This window comes from Nesoenas mayeri, assembly GCF_963082525.1.
Source record: "Nesoenas mayeri genome assembly, chromosome: 3".
Taxonomy (NCBI): Eukaryota; Metazoa; Chordata; class Aves; order Columbiformes; family Columbidae; genus Nesoenas; species Nesoenas mayeri.
Genome location: NC_137544.1, coordinates 76,619,661 through 76,636,065, shown reverse-complemented (window position 1 = coordinate 76,636,065; position 16,405 = coordinate 76,619,661). Strand labels below are relative to the sequence as shown.

General features: G+C 43.2%; 1 protein-coding gene across 3 annotated transcripts in view; it reads right to left on the bottom strand.

Annotated features, from left to right (window-relative positions):
• Positions 1-16,405, bottom strand: part of CCSAP (centriole, cilia and spindle associated protein) — a 23,677-nt gene extending 7,272 nt beyond the window's left edge. The window contains exons 1-4 of one of the 3 annotated variants that reach the window (XR_013921976.1): positions 15,454-16,405; positions 6,553-6,836; positions 6,142-6,248; positions 4,422-4,675 (exon numbers count right to left, since the gene is read on the bottom strand). Coding sequence is in view for 2 of the 3 variants with exons in the window: in XM_080341979.1 (XP_080198105.1) it covers positions 4,570-4,675; positions 6,142-6,248; positions 6,553-6,836; positions 15,454-15,751 (795 nt within the window). In the remaining variant the exon portion in view is untranslated. Of the gene's footprint in view, positions 1-636; positions 4,676-6,141; positions 6,249-6,552; positions 6,837-15,453 lie in introns of those variants that run through there. The other 2 variants (XM_080341979.1, XM_080341980.1) reach the window with 2 other exon arrangements.

Genomic DNA, 16,405 nt, shown 5'->3' with positions numbered 1-16,405 from the left:
AGCTCTGGCATTATAGTTCAAACAGCAAACCAGTAAGTGATAAATAGGTTAAATTATCTATGTTTTTAGTATAAAAGTCTTTCTTTACCAAAGCAAGATGGCCTAGAATTTTACATGAAATAATACTGGGTACCTATATCCTAGGATTTATTGGATGTGGAGCTTTAGCTGTTCAGACCTCTAAAAGATTTAAATGTCTTATTAAAGCCTATGTCTTGCCTTTTAATGAGTCTGTTGGCCTACACTATTTCATTTAATGCTTGTATCTAGCACCAAATAAAGAACCTTTCTAGATTTTCTAGGTGTCTTATGGCACATTCTATTTACTTGTACAAGTTTTGCCTGCTAAATAAAGTCTGTAACAAACCTCTAGATGGTCTTGAAAAACACTTCAGTTACATTCATTGGGTAGTCAGTATGTGGCTGGGAAAGCAGCAACTGCTAAAGGAGCTGGAGTGCCTCAGTATCACCCAGGAGCAGGTACCTTCACTGCATGCTGGTGGCATGGCATTTCAAGCAGCTATTATATTTTAGGCTCTATTTTTTTCCCTTGTTAGTGGTAGAAAAAGCCAGTCAGATGGGGAAAGGGTATTAAGATGACGTAGGAGAGTTACAGGAGGAACACAGAAGACAAGCTTAGCTCTTCACATCACTCATTTTATTCACATATACAAATTGACACTACACTATTAAATATAGACAATACAGAAGCATTAAAAACAAATACTCTTTAGAAACTTTAAAAAACACATATTGCTTCAAGCTTAGATGGTATTTCCCTATTGTTTTTAAAGTGAATTCAGTGCTAACAATAGCTGAGGCTGCTTCCCATTCACTTGTGCCCTTAATTTGATATGGGCTACCATCAAGGTGTTAAGTCAGGCTCCACATATGGCTTTGCTTCTGAGTGCACTAACTGGGCTGGAAAATAAACTGGAACATCCAAGTTCCCACACAAAAGGCCCTCAGATTGCTAGCTTTTGGTCCCTATCACAGTAAAAAAGTCAGAGAAGACTTCATAGTTCAGTGGCACTGCATTATACCATTTAAAAAATGAGAACAGATATACTTCCCTATAGGTTAAAAATTTATTAAAATGTGCATTTGCTATGTGGATAAAATTCTTACCAAATATTCAGGTCTGTCCCTCAGTTTTGTTAAGTTTGGCTCTAAGTTTACCTATCACCTCGACTATCTCAGCTTCTAGTGAAAAAGTCTCTAATTCATAGTTGCAAAGCTGTGACAGCAGTGACTGAACAGGCATGCTACTGTATTTCACAGGGACATTCTTACACAGTTTTCATTGTAACATTTTACATTGTAAACACTAGTCTTCACAACACTATAGTTAAATTGCAGCATTACACATTGTAAAAGTCTTGTTTCACTTTTAGCTAAGTACTTCCAGAAACAAAAAGGAATAAACAGTTACTTCAATGAAGACTTTGGATAACTATTTGCTGTGTTCTTACAAAGTTTTACTTTAAAACAGGAGTGAAAAGTGTTCATAACTTGCCTGAATTCAGGAGTCCATGCAAGACAACATTCAGAATTTCCTTAACTAATAGAATGACATTCACTAGATTTTCCATTTACTGAGTCCAATTTGTTGCAAACAGCCACCTCCTGTAAGATTAAAGCTTTTACACTTGAAAAGTTCTGTTTTCCAGATCAGTTGGCTTTTCATTTTTAAGTGTCAAAACACTAAAATAACATTTTTCCTGACTACAGCCTGGCACATGCCAAATATTTGGCATAGTTTGGATCACTGCAAATTGTATATACTAATTTACATAGTCCTGGCATACCTACTATCTTCTTTTTAGTCAAATACTGCTCAAATGCAGAAAGGCTACCTGATTTGCAGAATAATTTACCACTCACTTCAGACATTTTATTACTGAAACCAAGATAGCAACAACATAGCACCCAGGATTATTTTTAGCCACAAAGCATTTGAAAAAGCATGACAGTGACTCATAAGACCTGATTCTTGTCACTACTGTCTTCTGGCAAATTGTTTCAGTGGGGAACAGCTCTTGGCCAGACAAGGATAAGAACTAGATAATTTCCTCAGTATGTGGCAGCCTTGAGGCTGTTGAAGACTCTCATGCTCTGTAAAACACCTCAAATAGGCTTGTTCAGGTGTTCTAAGTTCAGTATTCAGTATCCAAGGCAGAAGACATTTAAGCCTTCTATAATTATTGGAAAGAGCAACATCTAATGAGACATCCATCTTATCAAAAAATGGGTAATTAAGGCAGGCACATAGTCATCTTGGCTCCTCCATTTCCTGCGGGAAGAGAGAACTGCAGAAGCTGTCTTTGAAAGCCTGGCAAGATGAGTCCTGCCCTACACAATCAAGGAAACTGTTTAATGTGACAAAATGCACTGAGGGCAGAGTCCATCTGCTGTGGTTACATAAAGCCTACAAAGCCTGTGGGCAACAGGAACAAGCGGAGTTGCTATTGAATAAGGCTGTTAAACACTACTGAGTTAGTGCTTTGCATACTGTTGTTCAAAGCTATGGTGGATTTCTGCATTGAAACAGCAGCAGAAGTAACAAGCATATTTACAGAAGCTGTTTAAGAAGGAAAACTCAGCATAAAAGGAAATTAAAAGAATTTCAAATGGAATAAAGGCATCCTCTGGAATAGTTTGCCTCAGTTTTGGGCACTGTTCTAAAGTTTTAGGATGTTCTAGCCTGTAGTCTACTTAAAAGTAGGAATACAGTAATTTTTCTGTGTATAAAACATACTTGATCATACTTTGCATTCCCCAACTTAAAAGCTGCAAGATCTCTAGTAGGTAGCCTGAGCAAGTGTTGTCTGTATTTCTAGAGCTTTATACTTAAAAGGCAGCTAAAAATCAGATTATAATTTCATGGATTCTAGGACATTTTAGTAAGATTACAACCAGAGTATTGAAACCCTTACTGGTGTAATGTAATGAACACTAGGAGGCAGCAGTGCCTGGTCCCTTTGCATGATTACTTTAAGTGGCACAATCAAACTTTCCACCAAGCATGTAACTCTGTTGCAGTAGTAGCTCCAGAATCCTGCTTACTCGCTGAGACTGTGGAATGCAGCTAAGACTAGTGCAGGTTTCTGCTGCAGAAGTGCAAGTGTGCTTCTGTGAAAAGGTGTCCAGTCTGTAAAACAAGCTTCAAAACAATTAAACTGAGATAACCCACATGTGTAACTAACACAGAACACCATCTGAACAAAACTTTGAAGCTCACAACTATGGCAATAATCTGCCTAAAGCTCAGTTATCAAACTGAAAAAAAAAATTACAGCAGCTTAAGGGAAAAAACACTGAGGATATCACACACAATGACTGTCTTATTATGTAGAATTAGGACCTACAAAGCAAGAGTGCTCAAACTTCATTATATGTTCTTGTTTACCAAAGAGGACCCCTCTCTCCTCATTCCCCTGGCCTCACCCCTCTCTAGTGAGGGGTTTGCACCGATTTTGAGAGGCAGAAAGCTGCTCAGAATTTCATCTACAAGTTTTATCAACATGATGTTCAAGTTTAGAACCTTTAACAGTATATTTGTGCAATACCACCAAACAGAATGCATATTGCACTCTGACTCCCACTGAGCATAACAGATATTCTTCAGTGTTAAAAGTAGACTTCATGAGACAGGAGCCAGCCCTCTCCTTCCATAAACACATTTACATGATTAAGCATAGAGCAAGTGTGACCACAATCTTAATACAGTGGTACAACGAGCAACTGCTTATTGAGCAGCAGCTATCAGGTAATGATTGTCTACATCAGTTATTTGGTACAACAGGCACAGCAACAGCAGAACAATCCTGTAGCTGTTTCTTGCCCTGAAGATTAGTAGTTTATTCTAATGATGCTAGAAACAGCAGTAAAAGTTAGCATCAGCAGATTCACTAATCAAACAAGGTTTTCTGAAAGTTTCTACATACAGACAATACTTGGTATTTGCCTGCCTAAAGTATCTACATTTATTAGTGCTGCTTACCAGACCCACTGGCTTTCCTGTTGCCTGTCTTAATGTACTTATTTTGGTAGAACTATTAAATCAAATACTATTATAAATGCAAAGGCACCTCCTTCACACCTTTAAAGTCTTCCCTAACACCACCTCCCCATGACTTGGACTTTCAAAATAAGGGACAACAGATTATTTGTACCCAATATCAAAAAAGTGTTGGCTTTGACTCCCTGGACGCTAAGGTTCCTGCTTCCCACCCCCAAAACATGTCAACTGAAGCATTAGAAAAACTCCCAAAAGGGGAATTGTTTATAAGTTTGGGTAGCTATATCTAAAAGCCTCTTCAAATGTTATGGCTCCAACAACACACCCCACTGTGAGGTAGGTAGCCAAGATAAAAATAGTGTAATAAATATTTTAACAGCTGGAAACTCCCTATAAAAACCTTGCATAAGTAGTTTGGTTCCTTGCACCAGTGTCCTGATATGCGTAACTTCCTTTGAAGGTGTGTAAGGGAATCCGAATTCACCGAGCTCTTGCTGAGTAGCATCTCATATACTCTGTCATCCAAGGGTTATCTGGTGGGGAGGGTTTTATTCGCCAAGATTTCTCTGCTTCTGCTGATTGTACTCGCCTCTGAGAGAGCTTCCGTTTCTCCACTTGTCTCCTGTTCTTTGCTCGTAAAGCAGATTCGTGAATCTAGAAGACCAGAGTCAGTATTACAGCAGGAAAACAGTCTACAGGTAAGTTGAGAATAACTTTGTCCCAATCCCCATCCTGAAGAAACAGGGTTTGCTAGCAAGATTATATTTTCTTTTGTGATTTGTACCAATAACAGAAGACAAGCACAGATTTTTTTTATGAAAATGTCTCAAATTTTATTCTGCATTATCTTTCTCACTTCACACTATCAAATGATCCCAAAAGTCTTAAATGTTTCTCAATCTTACTATTCTAAAAACCTCAATTCTGCTATTTCTACCATGTTAAATTCTTAAACATCCCTCTAAATACCCAAGTATCCCTTAAAACCTAAGCCACAGAAGTAAGACCAATCCCTAGAGACTCCTTACTAGAGACTGAAGAACTTAGTTTTGACAACATGCTGCTGGCACACCTACATACATGTTTATATTAATAAATTATCATGTTTTCCCTAAATTCAATCTTAAGGGCCAGTTTCTATGTTTGCTTGCTTCTATCTCCAGATTTAAAACTATTTTCCATCTCTGTTAGGGGAAAGTAACACTTTTCAAACATTCAAGAAAAGTGACCTAGCCAGGCAGCAATTAGTCAGTTCCCATTTAAAGAAACATGCTGAGTGACAAAGCATTATGTAACTGAAGTGTTTCACAAGTGTCCTGCCCATTCACTCCAAACTCAAGAGCTGATCATAGGGGTTCTGTAACTGTTTCTAGCATTAAAAAGTTAGAAATCTTAGCAAGTATAAATATCTCTGCTCAAGTCATGCATCATCCTCTCTTAGGCTTCAACATAAAGCAACAGTCAACTATTTCTACCACTGATGAAAGCTTATCAATCCAGAAATGGTGTCCATGGTCAGGAAGGGCAGCTTCTTTCAAGAGCTGCAAGACCCAGGTTCCTCACTTCCCTCAAAAGGTTGAGCTGTCCATGAAGACTGTGCTTCAAACGCCTTCCAAAACAGCCCATCAGAAATCAGCTCTCTCTCACATATCAAGAGCACCACCCACCTTAATCTTCAGATATCTTGGGTAATAGACTCTACATTAGTAGTAAGATAACATAGCCTTGCCAATATCTTGTCTTTAAGATGTTTTACCAGCCTAAGAGAGTTATAGAGAAGAAATAAGTGGATCTGTTGTAACACTCAAAGCTTAGTGTTTCTTGTTAAGTCAGGAAACAGACCCCACTACAGCAGAATCCTGGTGCCGTCCATGACCATATGAATTTTATTTGTGCTATCTTGCTAATATTTATATCAACTCTGCAATCCATCATCCATCCGACAGACCATTCTGCTGCCAGCAAAAAGTTCCCTGCCAGCAACCTGCTGAAACAGGCTGCTAGACTGACATTTTAGCAGCAATGCATTCATACTTTCTCAGGAAGGCTCCTGCTCCTGGGCAGCACCCCAGCAAAAGTCATTCTTTCACAGCACAAGCACTACCCCTGTGTTTATATACCTGCCTGCTGTGGGACACCTCGTGCTAACTGCCTGCTGCTTTTCTCTTGTTTTCATGAAGTTGAGAATGCAGAAATACATTTTTAAGAGCCAGTTTTTCTGGTAGCACTGTAACAGCCAGAAACAAGATTGTCAAGTGTTAATCAGAACTTGCAAGTATTAGTCAAATGTGGGAGTTTCAAAACCAATTAACAGTTAAGAGCTATTTGATTTGGATGTGTCAAACCTCTTCAGGTTTATTGCTATAAAGTTTTGGTGTTTTCCATTTGTTTTTGTTTCGATTTGTTTATTTTCCCCAGAATTTTTGCTAGAATCTCCAGGCATCCCTGAGTTTTACCCAGATATTAGACATATCTCTTATCTAGGCACAAAATAGTCATTGCCCTTCAATGAAACAGAAGCTTTTACTTACTTCATTTGCTGAAGCAGAAGCACAGACATTGTGAGTTTTCTGGCTTCCAGTATCTGTCTGTCTTTCTCCCCACCCATACAGAGCAAATGGATGTTTATTCTCCTTTGGTGCATCTGTCTTTTGAGGACTTTTGGCTGATCTTCGATCATTACGACTGGACAAGGCACTTCGACTCGGACGTCGTCCTGTACGGCTGGTTTTGTCTGCTTCCTTTACAGAAGTGTGTTCTACAGTTTTTTCTTGCTCTTCCTTCTGCTGCTTTTCTTGATCTTCTCTTTCCTTCTCTAAAGAAAAAAAATTAAGTTATGCTTTAAGCTCCCAATGACAACATATTAATGTCCAATTTGCACAGCCTCTCATTACATCATTAAAGCTGTGCTTTTTTTAGAAATGGAGGAAGTCATTACTTCCTTAGCAACAGATGTATACCTTGCTTTAATGCCTTCATTCTTTCATTGGTGACTACAATATTTCTAAGCCTCCATCTCTCTGGACATCAGTTTTCATATACTTAAATGTGCCTTTCACTAGTGAGGCTATAGATAACCAATAGCTCCAGACAGTATTTTAAGGACTGTCTCCAGTGATCTTCTGTCTTCACTGTTTCATCCTTCTACCTTTCAGACAGCAAACAGATGGACTGCTGAATGCCATGTAGATGCTGCCAGCCAGTCAGAGATTAAGTCTGATAAGAATATGTGCAATATGCAATCCCTCAGATTATAAACTCCCCTGAAAGAAGAGAGTGATTCATTTTCAAGCTCCCCAGTTACACATACTCTATTACAGAATATGAGGCAAAGCCTTACAAAGTGATGGACATCACCCTTTCTATATTTTCTGTGAAGTATGTTTTATGTTTAAAGTACCACTCTTTACAGGCAACACTCTCAGAGGCTCATTGCCCCCACACATGCTTTCTAAGCCTTGCATAACAAGGGTCCACCGTTAGTCCTCCAGGCATTGGCTATGTAGAGTAGGGTTTGTGAGGGAGAATTTAAAGTCTGTATCATTGTCAATTTGCAGATGTAGATCAACACTGAAAGCTGAATCAGCATTATATGAGACACTAAATAATAAAACCACAGGAAAACAACTGTTCCACAAGATCCAATCTTCTTGTATTATAGAGCTATGAAGGAACTAGTTTTCTTGTTTTCATGGTGCCTCATAGCTAGCAGTTCTTGATATTTCCTGCATAGTTCTTATATATCATACAAAAATTTGTGTCTTAGACTTCAGATGAAGAAGCCAATATCTGGTATAACACTGAAAGACTTCATAAATCTAAGAGAAAGGCTGGTAAGAAAGTCATGCCTTACAATAAGGTTATAAGTTGTTTTGAACAAGTCTCTTTTACATCATTAAATACAGTAAAGTAAATGCCCATGTTACTGATGGCAAAAGAACAGCCAAAGGTTTTTTTTTTCCCACCTTTGTGACCTGCAAGGTATTACAAACTAGTGACAAGAGATCTCAAACTATTGTGTTAGACTAATCTAATGCCTTTATCAATGATCTGGACAAGAAGATCAAATGTACCCACAGTACAGTAAGTTTGCAGATGACACCAAGTTGCAAAGGAGTGTTGATCTCCTGGAGGGTAGGAAGGCTTTACAGAGGGATCTGGACTGGCTGGATCAATAGGCTGAGGCCAATTGTATGAGGTTTAACAAAGCCAAGTGCCAGGTCCCGCACTTGGGTCACAAGACCACCAGGCAACACTACAGGCTCAGGGAAGAGTGGCTGGAAAGCTGCCTGGCAGAGTGGGATCTGGGGGTGTTGATTGACAGCTGGCTGAACATGAGCCAGCAGTGTGCCCAGGTGGCCAAAAAGGCCAACAGCATCCTGACTTGTATCAGGAATAGTGTGGCAAGCAGGACTGGGGAAGTGATCATCCCCCTGTACTTGGCACTGGTGATGCTGCACCTCAAATACCATGTTCAGTTTTGGGCCCCTCACTACAAGAGAGACAATGATGTGCTGGAGCATGTTCAAAGAAGAACAAAGCCGGTGAAGGGTCTGCAACACAAGTCTGATGAGGAGCAGCTGAGAGAACTGGGGCTGTTAAGCCTGGAGAAAAGGAGGCTGAGGGGAGACCTTATCACTGTCTACAACTACCTGAAAGGAGGTTGCAGCATGAAGGATGTTGGTCTTTTCTCCCAAGTAGCAAGTGATGAGAGGAAATGGTCTCAAGTTACCCCAGGGGAGGATTAAGTTTGATATTATGAAAAAATTCTTCACTGGAACAGTTGTCAGGCATTGGAACAGGTTGCCCAGGGAAGTGGTTAAATCACCATCCATGGAGGTGGTTAAAAATACATGTATGGTAGATGTGGTGCTTAAGGACATGGTTCAGTGATGAGCTTGGCATGTTATGTTAACAGTTGAACTCAACCTTAAAGGTATTTGCCAACCTAAATGATTCTATAATTGTAATAAAATATACTGTTTACAGTATGTTAGTGAAATATGACTTTGGAAAAAAAGTAAATACACAGAAGCCTCTTTTAATTCTCCATCCTGCAAATCTTTAGCAGTAGTGTGGACAAATTAGAGGTATATGCTAGATATTGAACATGACCTCTCAACATTGTGGGCACAAGCAGACATTGTGATCTGAAGTCTCTGTGACTTTTAGGCAAATCATGCCTTTTATTTAAAGGGTAACTAAAGCCTTTTATTAACCTAATAGCATAGCAGTCCACTACTGACTTCCTTGAAGTATCCACCTTTCAGCACTAGATGCTGCCCTCTGCAAGACACACACAGCAATACATTCAAGCTGTGCTGACATAAACATGCTGAAATTGCATGTCTTCTGCCACACCATCTATTTCTGGTTGTGATAGGGACAAGCTGCAAGCTACCTCTTGTTCCAAGTCCCAGCGCTTTCAGCCACCACCAGCATACGCTGCTACGTACAGAGGGAATTCCTCCACTGGTATAGTTGTTCATCTAGTTTAAGGCTTGCTTACACATTGAGAGGTTGACCACAAACAACTGGAATAAATTTTACCTAAGTGCCTTTATTAAAAGCAGAAGGGCTCGCCAATCTATGACAAAATAGCAATCATTCTTGCTAATTGCTATGATTCAGCTAGTCAAGCAAGTACATGCCCAATCCAACGCTGCTTTAAATTTGCTCTTGCATCCATCCGGCTCTGATGAAATGGAAGTTACCTGCCTGGCACAGTGGTTAAGCATCCATTTCCTCTTGCACTCACTTTGTGCTTGTAGGGTGAAGAGATGAAGGCTTGCCACTTGCCCCAGCATCCCCAGAAGGTAAGCCTCATGCTCTCTCTTGCTAGTCATTAGTCTTGCAGCACATTTTCTAATTGCTGCCAGCCAGCACAGAGGCCCTGCTGCTGGGCCCTGTTCAGGCCAGCCTATACTACATCTTTCAAGCATTCAGCTGCAGATGATACTGCAGTACAGCTGAGTATTTGGTTAATAGTAGGCAGCCATGTTAAAGTATTTGAAGATATATTCATTAATAATTCAGTTGAGTGTCCACACAAAACAACCAGAAAGAGTAGTCAAGACGAAAGTAGTGACAGAATGAGAACAAAAAGTGGCCAGATGAATTTTACATTTCTAGATATTGGGCACACATAGTTTCAGCCACTATAGCCAAGGCTAGATAAAAAGCAGCAGTGACCTCAGTGTGGTAAAAGACCTGCTTTCATAGTGTCCTGGGCTCTGGGACACACAGCTTCACCTCTAACAAGGCAGCTCATTCATCACAGCTGCAACAAGCAGCACAGAACTATCCCCTTACAAAACACTATTCACTCCTAAGAAGGGACTGGCTAGGTACCTTATCAGAAGAAAGCACTGTTTTGAGAAAATAAAACATTGCTGTCAATTCTGAAATGGGAGAGCTTTTATTTTGGGAAGCTGTGCCATGTTCCTTTCAAGGGAAACTGCATATTCCTTCTCCACAAAGGAAAAAGGAGCAACACAGTTCATAAACAGCAGAGACGGCACTTAGAGACTTAAAAATACAGGAAAGTAGGGCTCTGCAATTGCAGGTATACTCTAGCTTTAAGATACTACTTCAAGGCAACAGCCACGCCTGGGGATGCTGCACTAGGATATAGTTCCAGCTGGTGCAGAAATGATTGAGCCAGCTTGTCCCAAAATAGCAATAAAAACATACGGGTAAATGGCACACAGAGTCCTGTGCAAAGGCTTACAGTAAATGCTGTATGCCAGAGTGTACTACAGCACCTTATCAGCCTCTGCTATTAGAGCAGGTATTTCAGTGAATTCACTCCTACAAAACATTTATGCAGAGCTAAGCTGGTGAAGGCACAAGGCAGATATCTTTAACAGCTATTTAAACCTTTCATTTAAAACTACAGTTTATATCCAAGCCATTTTGTTAGGCACCCCTTTTCACAGGAAGGTAGAAAAGTAGCAGTTTATAGCAGGGAAGGAGTCAGACCCAGCTGCTCAGGGAGCCCCAAACCACCAGCAACACCCACCCACCTCCTCCTTCCCATGCAGTGTGCCAGCTCCAGCAGACACAGGAAACTCAGAACTGACTGGCTGCAGCATTACAGGGATTAGACAGGAGAGGGAGGGGAAAGCAAGAACACTTAAAACTGCAGCATGGATGCTAAGCAGAGCACACTGGACAGGAGGGGATTAAGTGCTTAGCAAGCAGAACAAGGCTGCCAGGCCCACCCATCATGGCTGTCAAAAGCTCCTACCAAGAAGAAGTCATTTAAACCCCAGTACATCACCCAGCTTGTCCAACAGCAACCCTCTAGGGCTCAAGCAGAGCTTCTCTCTCTCCCACAGTACTGCATGCTCTACAGGGCAGACTGGACTCCCATTCTTACTATGATAGAAGTATCAACAATCTTCTGATTAGGCCCATAGGTCCTAGGGATCAACAGTATTATCTCTATACGGAGATGCTTGATCCATACAGCACTACCTCAGGTTTAGAAGAAGCATTTTGTGCTTAAATTGCCATAGGCAGAACTCAGAGTTTGCTGCTTTAGTAAAAAACCCAAACAGGGCAGCTCTCTAAGGCCTCTGGAAGGGGCATATACTCAGTTGTGGGTACAAACTAACTACAGCCAGGCAGAAAGCAGGTGCTACAGCTAAAAGAGATTGAAACATCATTGCATCAGGACAGACCTCATATGAGGCAGTATTGGAACTACCAGCAACACAGCAGTTCAGATTTTTAGATTCACACAAGCTTAGTCTGCAGCAGGGTTCAGAAAGCAATATCTGGCTTGGCTTGATAGCAAAGCTTGTTTCCAACCCCCAAAATTGTAGCAACTTTGAATCACAGTACTATTAACCTCTAAACTGACACTGTTGCCTTCTTCCCCCACCACAAGCTACTTCTCATGTTTTTGGGCCAGCAAATATACCTGCAACACCATGGCAGACAAGATTAGGGAATACGCTTGAAATTGGATCTTTTGCTGAGTTGCACTAATCCAGATCAGTCACTTTGCAACTACTGTGTGGCAACTGGTTTGATACCAGCTTGTCACTGCTGTCATTTAAAACCTCTGCACAAAAACGCTGAAGGCAAAATGGCAATAAGGATTGAAAGATGCCATCATCCTGCACCGTGTGTGTGTGCAGCAGCATTGTTTCACAAGCAACAGGTCTGACAGCAGCACTGCTGCCAAGAGCTCCTGTCTTTTACTTACCAGTCCACTGGGTTCTGTTGACAGTTTTGAGGACATGTCAACCAGACCAGTTGATCTAGGTCAAGATTTTGCTGGCTTATGTTTAAAGCACATCTGTGCCTGAGTACTTTCTACAGAACAGGCCTCAAATAGTTGCTGCAAGTGAAGAGCCAGAAGGAATTAACCCAAAGTTGCCACCAAGCATACCTTAGTATTTATTACTCAGCGATAGCTTAAGTGTGAGATACAGTGACAAAACATTTGTCCTATGTGCTCTCTCAGGGGTTCACATTGGAAGTACTCTAGACCAACATCACTAAACCTTAAAGTCAAGCTGCATACATCAGCTTACTCTACACACACCAGAAGCATTTACAAAACACATTGCAGACACACACAGGCTTATATTAATGAGGTAAAGAAGAAACTGTGGCCACATACACCATTACCAATTTGCTTTACCTCAGATACTAAGCAACATTAGTGCCACCCAAATGTACTTGGCCACATGTGTAGTAGATATCACTCAGCCAGAAATCAGGTTCCCCACAGAACAGAGGGAAGCAGCAGTAGCCAGGTAACAGCCAGACTGCTGCAGCATGTGGGTGGATGTCAGATTCAGAAGACAAAGAGGTGTCATCAACATGAACACACTCAGCTACTCCCACAGCACTTCAGTGTAATTAAGTTCTTCCAGAAGAAAAGCAGTTGAATAATAGAAGACTCACAGAGTGGTAGTTTCTATGTTATCTCCTCCACGTTTTAATTAGCCAGCTGCTAGGCAAAAGAAAAATACATCCTTATAATTGTCCAATACTGAATGAGTTGCTTGCTTACATGTTAGTGTACACATTAATATACAATAAATTTCCACTTAATCCAGCTGCCTAAGCAGAGTTATTTTCGGTCTTTTTGCTAATGTCTTGCACAACTCTTAAATACTGGCAGAACTTAGAAAAACATTTATCCTAAGCTACTTGGCAAACAAATGCATGTCAGGTACATATTTTTCTCCCATTATAAGTGTAAAATAGCAAGAACCTAACAGAACATCAGGTATTCCCTTACAGCAGCCACGACAAAGTTCATCAGTTATAGAGGCACAATAGCCCCAAACTCCATACATTGACAGGCCACTGTTGCTCTGTATTCCCTTCGCCACTGTGGTAAAGTGAAGACATCTCTGCATGCACTGTATAGTCACACACGCTGTCACTGACCACAGAAAGTGCCTGCATGAGCAGCACATCCACAGCTATCAAGCTTTTATCCACTGCCAAAACTGACCCAACTAGAATCAGGCTACCAAGTAACTCCAGCCAGATCTCTCAGAAGGGAGTCAGGAAGGGGAGCAGGCCAAGGACCGAGCAGAGTACTCCGGCCAGAAGCCTCTCACCTTGGCAACTGCCAGTCCCATCTATAATAGATTGTAACAAACTACCTGCTCCACTCCACTGGCTCAATGTGCAGAAAAATGAAACGCTGGTCCCTACCACAACTGACCAAGATTGGCATGTGTTCAGACTGCATCAGAAAAGGTGGAAGTGCCAAGTTACAAGCACTGCTTCAATAGCTTCCTCCCTCCTCTCACAAGAAGCCAGGCCCATCAGGACATACCACCTTTTCCCATGCAACCATTCCCTGCTCTTCTGCAATTCCTTAGTGCTTTTTCCTCACTGAGATGCTATGTACTTACTTCTTTCACACACATTCCCTAGTCTAACTTCCTCCAGGCACTACAAAGCCCTCCTTGAGGAAAACAAGATTAGACCCACTAATACTTTTGTTACATGCTGGTTAAACGGGGTGCTTCCATCACTGCACAGCTTTGGGGAGCTGGAGTGCATTACACTGGCAGCCAGCAGCTGCGTGCACTCCCACCTGGGGGCTGGGTACACAGGCACATCCAGCCACAAGGCCTGTAAAAGCTCCTGTCACTAGCATGCTCTTAAACACCAGACCTCTTGAACAGATGACAGCACAGATGAAGCGTCAGGTATTCTTAAGGATGATGAATGCAGTTTAGCCTTGAATACCAGAATGCAGGTCACTCTGGTATCAAAACACAGATCATTCTGGGAAGCTCAGGCCCCAAGGGACATTGAAACAGATTAGTCAGTCTCCTCACTCCAAACAAGCACATCTAACCCCAGAACAACCCCCAGGGAGCACAAAGCTTAACTGAAGAATTCTCAAGGTTTTTCACTGCTACTGTGTAACAGATACATCAGATACGTGCACAGACAATTCAAAATACACTGCAAAACACCCATCAATGGCTGCCAGATAAAGTTTCCTTTCATTATAGGTAAGGGAGAATATCCTATGGGATAAAAAACAAAACAAAACTTGAGGAGCTTGACAGTGTTGTTACCTGTCTACCCACTCTGTACAGTTAATTCTTGAGACATCAAAAGGCAAGATACTCTAGAAAAGAGCAAAACATCAGCAGCCCTGCACCTGCTTAGGCCTACAGAGTTGTCTGCACTCAGCAACAAACACAAGATCAAACCTGAGGTAGCATTAAGAACCAAGTGTTCCGCTGAGACAGATCACGCATGCAGATGCGGGAAAGCAATCGTGTTAAGTGCCAGCCTCTGGGACACAGTCCAATTTGCCACCACCACTGCTGCTTTTGCCAGAGAACCAGCTTATATAAGGGCAGAGATGCTCGGCTCCCATGGCAACAGTTTACATAAGTGGCTGTGACTCAAGCTGAGAGTTGCTATCACTTGGCTCTTTAAAGAGACGCCTCTGATGCCATAGCTACAGCTTCTCCACAGGCCTAGCAAGGATCTGATTAAGGCACCGTATTGCTTTCTGTCAGGAAGAGCGAGCACCCCAGGAAGTCTGTGTCACTGGGGCCTCAGAGCCTCAGCTAACGGGGGGTTTCACCCCTCGCCGCTCTGGCTTCCCCGCACCCCGCGTTCGGCGGGTACCCAGCGGGCAGCCCAGCACAGCTCTCCGTCCGCCTAGCGCGGCATCAGACGCGCACTGTGCCCAGCGCCGGCCCTGCAACACCCACCGGTCTCTCTCATGTATCGCCCCGCCCGGGCTCTGCCGACACCCCCGCCCCGAGGGTCGTTATAAGGAGCTCAAGTGAGGCCGTGCGCCTCCCGCACGCAGCCAGAGGAGCGGGCAGCACGGCCCCGCCGGGGCTCGGACCGCAGCCCTGCATCACACCCCCGAGCTCCCCGGAGACACCCGCACGGCTGCCGCCATTACCCCCGCTCCCTACCGGGACTCGCCCGTCCCGCTTCGCTCTGCTCCGGCGGCGCCGCCGCCTCCTCCTGCACCGCCGCAGGGCTGCCGGTGCCCGGCGGCGAGGGTGACCCGGCGGTGCTGCCGCCGCCGCTACCGCCGGCGCTGTCCTGCTCCCAGCCGTCCCACAGCCAGGGCCGGTGCGCCTGCTCCAGCAGGCGGCGGCTGAGGCGGTAGCGCAGCAGCTCCAGGTAGCAGGCGCCGCACGACTCCCACTTGGGCTCCTTGAAGCGCTTCATGTACTCCGTCTTCACGCGCCGCGCCGGCACCACCATGGCGGGGCCGCGAGCCGGGACCCGGCGCTAGGAGAAGGATCCGCCCCCTCCCGCTGCAACGTTTAAACACAAACAGCGGCGCCCGGACCCGCCCCCGCCCGCCCCGCGCCAATCGCGGCGCAGCACCGCCCCCTCCCCAACGGCCGCCGCCTCGCGGGCGTCACGGCGCGTGCAGCCCCGTCACGCGGGGATACCGGGCGGGGGGGGGCAGGGGAGGAGAGAGGGGCAACGGCCGCCCCGAGCAGCCACAGCGCCACCCAGCGGCCGGTGACGTGACCTGAATGAAATCGAAGTGAAATAAAATGGAATTAAATTAAACCCAAACGAAGTAGAACAGAAAAAAAAAGACAAAATATATATTTTTTAAAAATAAAAATTAAAAAACAAAATAAAATATGGAAGCACTGCAGCACACACACACCCATGTTGCGGTTGAGACGGACAAACGACATAGACCCAGTTCTTCAGTACAAACAGCGGTCTCCATTTATTGCCACAAACACTTTTTTATACAGTCTTCACCAGCTCAGGTGTCTTTTTGCTATTGGTTACAGGCTGCAATAGTAACATCTGATTGGCTAATTTTGCTGTCATCGGTGTTACTCTTTTACTCCCTTCTCTCTCACAGGTACACCTTAATATCTCCAGATACTC